We start from the raw sequence: 6,503 nt of genomic DNA on the forward strand, positions 1-6,503 counted from the left end.
GATTCCCTCAAACTCATTGAGTAAGGCCAGCATTATCTTGATACCAAAATCAAAAAAGGACACTACTGGAAAAGAAAACTACAGGCCACTATCTCTGATGAATATAAATGCAAAAATTCTCAGTAAAATACTAGCAAACCAAATTCAGCAATTTATTAAAAGCATCATTCACCATGATCAAGTGAGATTTATCATGGGGATGTAAGGATGGCTCAACATTAACAAATTAATCAGTATGCTACATCACGTTAGTAGAATGAAAGAAAAGAATCACATGAATATCTCAGTAGGTGTAAGGAAGTATTTGACGAAACTGAATGTTAATTTATGAAAAAAAGTATTGTCAAATTAGGCCAGCAGGAACATAACATAGCAAAGGCTGTATATGATAAGCCCACAGCTAACATCAGACTCAGTGGTAAAAGATTGAAAGGTTTTCTTCAAGATCAGAAACAAAACAATGATGAAAGAAATTGGAGAAGACACAAACAGAAAGATGTATGTGTTTATGGATTGGAAAAATTAATATTCTCAAAATGTCTGGGATGCCTGGGTGGCTCAGTCGGTTAAGAGTCTTCTTTTGGCTCAGATCATGATCCCAAGGTCCTGGGATCGAGCCCCGCGTCTGGCTCCCTGCTCAGCAGGGAGTCTGCTTCTCCCCTTCCCTCTGCCTCTCTCCCCAGCTTGCGCGCTCTCTCTCTCTCAAATAAAATCTTTTTTTTTTTTTAATGTCAATACTGTTAAAAGCTATCTATAGATTCAACGCAATGTCAAGATTCCAATGGCATTTTTTTTTAACAGAAGTTGAGAAAAGATTCCTAAAATTTATATGGAACCACAAAAGACCAGGAATAGCCGAAGATATTCTGAAAAAGAAAAACAAAGTAGGAGACCTCCTACTACCTGATTTCCATCTATATACAATAAGGCTATACTCACCAAAACAGTATGGTATTGAAATAAAAACAAATAGACCAATGGAAGAGAATTGAGACTCCAGAAATTAACCCAGGTATATATAGTTAACTAACATTTGACAGAGGAGTCAGGAAAAAAACTCTGTGGAGAAAAAAAATAGTCTCTTCAATAAATGATGCTGGGAAAATTAGATACTCACATGTAAAAGAATAAAAATGGAGCTATAGCTCATGCCACTCCCCAGAATTAAAGACTTAAATGTAAGATGAGAAATGAAACTCCTAGAAGAAAACATAGGAATAAAATTCCTTGCTATGGGTCTTGGTAATGATTATTTGGATATGACACCTAAAGCATAAGCAACAAAATTAAGGATAAACTAGAAAGTTTCTTTAAAGCGAAAGAAACCAGAAACAAAGTGAAGAGACAACCTGCAGAGTGGGGGAAAATATTTGCAAACCATGTGTCTTTAAAAAGTTACTAAAATTGAGAACACTTTAGCAAGATGAAGAGGAAAAGAAGACTCACATACATAAAACCAGAAATGAAAGAAGGGACATTAATATTTTTATATAAATAAAAGGTACTATAAGATAGTGGTATAAATCTGCATAAATAAGCTGGATAACCTAAAAGAAAGAAATGCCTAGAAATACACAACCTATCTAGACGGAATCATGAACCACAAGGAAATATGCGTAAACCTATAATTAGTAATGATATTGAATCTAATGAAAGGTTAAGGACCAAATGACTTCATTGGTGAATTTATCAAATATTTAAAGAATTAAGAGCAATCACCTTCAAACTCTTCCAAAAAAATTGAACAGGGTGGTAAACTCATGCAGTGAAACAGCATTAACCTAATAACACCACCAGACAAAGACACTCCAAGAAAATTGTAAACCAAGATCTCCAAAAAAGCATTGACACAAAAAAAACCCTCAACAAATTACTAGCAAACAGAATTGAACAATACATTAAAGGGATTATAAACTATGACCAAATGGGATTTATTCCAGAAATGAAATGATGATTCAGCATATAAAAACGAATCTATGTAATACACCACTTAAAAAGAACAAAGGAAAAAAAATCATCTCAATGGATGCAGAAAAAGTTGTTGACAAAATTCAACACGCTTTCATGATAAAAACAACCAACATACTAGGAACTGAAGGAAACTACCTCAACATAAAAACAGCTCTTAAGCGGGGGCGGCCGGGGAGGCTCAGTCATTTAAACGTCTGCCTTTGGCTCAGGTCATGATCCCATGGGGTCCTGGGATGGAGGCCCTCATTGCGCTTCCTGCTCAGTGGGGAGCCCTCTTCTCCCTCTCCCTCTGCCCTTTCCCAACCCCCCCTTCCTGCTCATGCTCTCTCTTTCTCTAATATAAATAAATAAAAAGTTTTTTTTTTTAAGCCCTTATATGGAAAACCCAGAGCTAATGTCTTATTCCATGGTGAAAGATTAAGTTTTTCTTCTAAGATCAGGAGCAAGAAAAGGATGCCCACTTTCACCACTTCTGTTCAACGTAGTACTGGAAATTCTTGCCAGGAGTAAAAGTATTGCTGTTCATACTTGACCTGATCTTATATATAGAAAACTCAAAAAATTCTCTGAAAACTATTAGAACTAATGAATGAGTTCAGCCAAATTAAAGTATACAAAATATACAGGCAAAATGAGTTGTGTTGCTGTACACCAACAATTAATGATGAAAAAGGAAGTGGACAGTTCCATTTACAATAACAACAGAAACAATATTTAGGAAAAAATTTAACCAAGGAGGCAAAAGAGTTGTACTACAAAACTACAAAATATTGCTCCAAGAAAGGAGGACATCAATAAAGGCAAAGACCTCTTATATTTATGAATTAGAGTATTCCTAAGATATCAATACTACTAAAAGTGCTCTAATACAATCCCTATCAAAATCCCAGTGACCTTTTTTTTTTTTTTAGGAATAGAGAAACATCCCAAAATTCATAAGAAATCTCAAAGGACCTATAAAATAGCCAAAACAATCTTTTTAAAAAAAAATTTTTTTTTTTGAGAGCGAGATCACCAGCAGGGGTGAGGGGTAAGAGGGAGAAGCAGACTCCCCACTGAGCAGGGATCTTGACGCAGGACTAGATCCTAGGACCCTGTGGGCATGACCCGAGCCCAAGGCAGACGCTTAACCGACTGAGCCACCCAGGTGCCCCTAGCCAAAACAACCTTGAAAATGAAGAACAAAGTTGGAGTTCTCATACTTCCTGATTTCGAACCTTATTATAAATCTACAGTAATCAAAACAATGTAGTACTAGCACAATGACAGACCTATAGACCGATGGAATAGAATAGAGAGCTTAGAAGTAAACTCTCACTTATATAGTTCATTGATTCCACCAATGGTATCAAGATCATTACTGGAGAAATAACAATCTTTTCAACAAAAACAGCTGAGAAAACTAGATATTCCCATGTAAAAGAATGAAGGTGGACCTGTATCTTCAACCATATACAACAATTAAGTCAAATTGGAATCAAAGACTTAAAATTAAGAGGTAAAATCATAAAACTCTTAGAAGAAGATACAGGATGGGGCCCCTGGGTGGCTCATTGAGTTGAGCCTCCAACTCTTGGTTTTGGCCTAGGTCATGATCTCAGGGTTGTGGGATCAAGCCCCTGTGGTACTCCATGCTCAGCGCAGAGTCTGCTCGAGATTCTTTTCTCCCTCTCCCTTTCCCTGCTCCTCTGCTCCTATCCCAGCTCACGCACATGCTCTCCTCCTAAAATAAGTAAATCTTAAAAAAGATACAGGGAAATGATCACAACATTGGATTTGCCACTGATTTCTAGGATATGACACCAAAAGCAAAGGCAACGAAAGAAAAAATAAAATTGGAGGACATCAAAATTAAACACATCTGCGGGAAGGACATACTCAACAGAAAAGGCAGCCCACAGAATAAGGGAGAATATTGGCAAATCCTATCAGACAAGAGTTAATATCCAGATATGTATATAAAAAAATACTCAACCACAACAAAAATCAAACGACCCGATTAAAAATGGCAAGGACTTGAAGACACATTTTTCCAAAGAAAATATACAAATGGCCAGTAAGTACTTGAAAAGATGGCCAACAGCAGTAATCAGTGATGGGATTTTTACAACCACAATGAAATGTCACCTCACATGCTTTAGGATGGCCATTATAAAAACAAAACATAAAATAGACTCTGGCGGGGACATGGAGGAATTGGAACACTTGTGCTTTGTTTTGGGATTACTAAACGGTATAGCCACTGTGGAAAACAGTATGGTGTTTCCTCAACAAATGAAAAAAAGAATAATGGCTTCAGGCAGCGGGACAGCGCCGCAGCATCTCTTCAAAGCGGAGCGGGCAGTTTTTGCTACCGTTGTCACCGCCATGAGTCGTAGTTATAATGATGAGCTGCAGTTCTTGGTAAAAGATCAATAACAACTGCTGGAGAATCAAGAAGGGCTTCGCGCCCAACCTGCAGGTTGAAGGAGTTTTCTACGTGAATGATGCTCTGGAAAAATTAACGTTTGAAGAATTAAGGAATGCCTGTCGGGGTGGTGGTGTCGGTGGCTTCCTGCCAGCCACGAAACAAATTGGCAGTGTAGCAGCCCTGCCTGGGATTGTTCATCGATCTATTGGGCTTCCTGATGTCCATTCAGGTTATGGGTTTGCTGTTGGGAATACGGCAGCCTTTGATATGAGTGACCCTGAAGCAGTGGTATCCCCAGGTGGCGTTGGATTTGACATCAACTGCGGTGTGCGCTTGCTAGGAACCAATTTAGACGAAAGTGATGTCCAGCCTGTGAAGGAGCAGCTTGCCCAAGCTATGTTTGACCACATTCCTGTCGGGGTGGGATCAAAAGGTGTCATTCCCATGAGTGCCAAAGACTTGGAGGAGGCCTTGGAGATGGGTGTGGACTGGTCCCTGAGGGAAGGCTATGCCTGGGCTGAGGACAAGGAGCACTGTGAGGAGTACGGAAGGATGTTGCAGGCCGACCCCAACAAGGTCTCTGCGAGGGCTAAGAAAAGAGGACTTCCTCAGTTGGGGACCCTGGGAGCAGGCAACCACTATGCAGAAATCCAGGTTGTGGATGAGATTTTCAATGAGTACGCAGCTAAGAAAATGGGCATCGACCATAAGGGACAGGTGTGTGCGATGATCCACGGTGGAAGCAGAGGCCTGGGCCACCGAGTAGCCACAGATGCACTGGTAGCTATGGAAAAAGCCATGAAGAGAGACAAGATTATAGTCAACGACCGGCAGTTGGCTTGTGCTCGGATCGCTTCCCCAGAGGGTCGGGACTACCTGAAGGGGATGGCAGCTGCTGGGAACTATGCCTGGGTCAACCGCTCCTCCATGACCTTCTCAACCCGTCAGGCCTTTGCCAAGGTCTTCAACACAACCCCTGATGACTTGGACCTGCATGTGATCTATGACGTTTCTCACAATATTGCCAAAGTAGAGCAGCCTGTGGTGGACGGAAAGGAACGGACACTGTTGGTTCACAGGAAGGGATCCACCCGAGCTTTCCCCCCTCACCATCCCCTCATTGCTGTTGATTACCAACTCACTGGACAACCCGTGCTCATCGGCGGCACCATGGGCACTTGTAGTTACGTTCTTACTGGCACTGAACAGGGCATGACTGAGACCTTTGGAACAACTTGTCATGGAGCGGGCCGTGCACTGTCCCGAGCAAAATCTCGTCGTAATTTAGATTTTTAGGATGTCTTGGACAAGCTGGCAGATATGGGAATCGCAATCCACGTTGCCTCACCCAAATTGGTTATGGAAGAGGCTCCCGAGTCCTATAAGAACGTGACAGATGTGGTGAACACCTGCCACAATGCTGGAATCAGCAAGAAGGCCATTAAACTGAGACCGATTGCCGTGATCAGAGGATAGAACGCTGACCGTAGTTGCCAAACACCACTGCCCCTCATGGAACAAAGGTGGACGGAAACGCCCCTCAGACACCCGAGACCCGACCGGCTCAACGTGCACAGCTGTAACTGCCCGCCCCCGAATGGCTGGCGGGCAGCTGCTGCTCTCAGGAGCCAGGGTGGTAACATTACCTTCCATTACCGAGTCCCATTGCCCTCGTTTGGAAAGGGATGTCTGTGCTTCCTCCCTGATTGTCCCACAGGTTTTAGGAAAATGTTAGGGGGTGGGGTTAGATCAAGATACTGCCTAACTCATTCATGGAAGCCTGTAGTCATCAGAATGAACTTCTTTACAGCAAGCCCGGTTTATAGTCTGAGATGAAGCGCGTTCTAGTAAATAAGTTTTTTTGAATGTTTCCTTTCCCTCCTCCCTTTGTTGGTTTGTCCATTCATCCACCCATCCAGCCCCTTCCCCTGAACCCAGCAAAACCCTAAACACCACTCTCACTTGGAAAGTACCCACGGGGTCCTATCCGGATGTTAGATGAATGGATAATGGGATACGTTGAGGAGGGAATGTGTATGGAGGTATAGGAATAGGGGCTCAAAAGTAATTTTTCATAGACTTGCTACTTTGCTTATCCTAAATATGAGGCAGAGTTTTGCCT

The 6,503-nt window shown here is 41.7% G+C and overlaps 1 protein-coding gene across 1 annotated transcript; it reads left to right on the plus strand.

Moving 5' to 3' along the window:
- Positions 1 to 4,338: 4,338 nt before the first annotated feature.
- On the plus strand, positions 4,339 to 5,871 carry LOC113929500 (RNA-splicing ligase RtcB homolog). The gene is given in 2 exon segments (XM_035727753.1): positions 4,339 to 4,377; positions 4,379 to 5,871. Coding segments are annotated over 2 exon segments (1,518 nt in total). The 3' UTR covers positions 5,858 to 5,871.
- The last annotated feature ends 632 nt before the right edge of the window (positions 5,872 to 6,503 follow it).

This window comes from Zalophus californianus, chromosome 5 (genome assembly GCF_009762305.2).
Source record: "Zalophus californianus isolate mZalCal1 chromosome 5, mZalCal1.pri.v2, whole genome shotgun sequence".
Lineage (NCBI taxonomy): Eukaryota > Metazoa > Chordata > Mammalia > Carnivora > Otariidae > Zalophus > Zalophus californianus.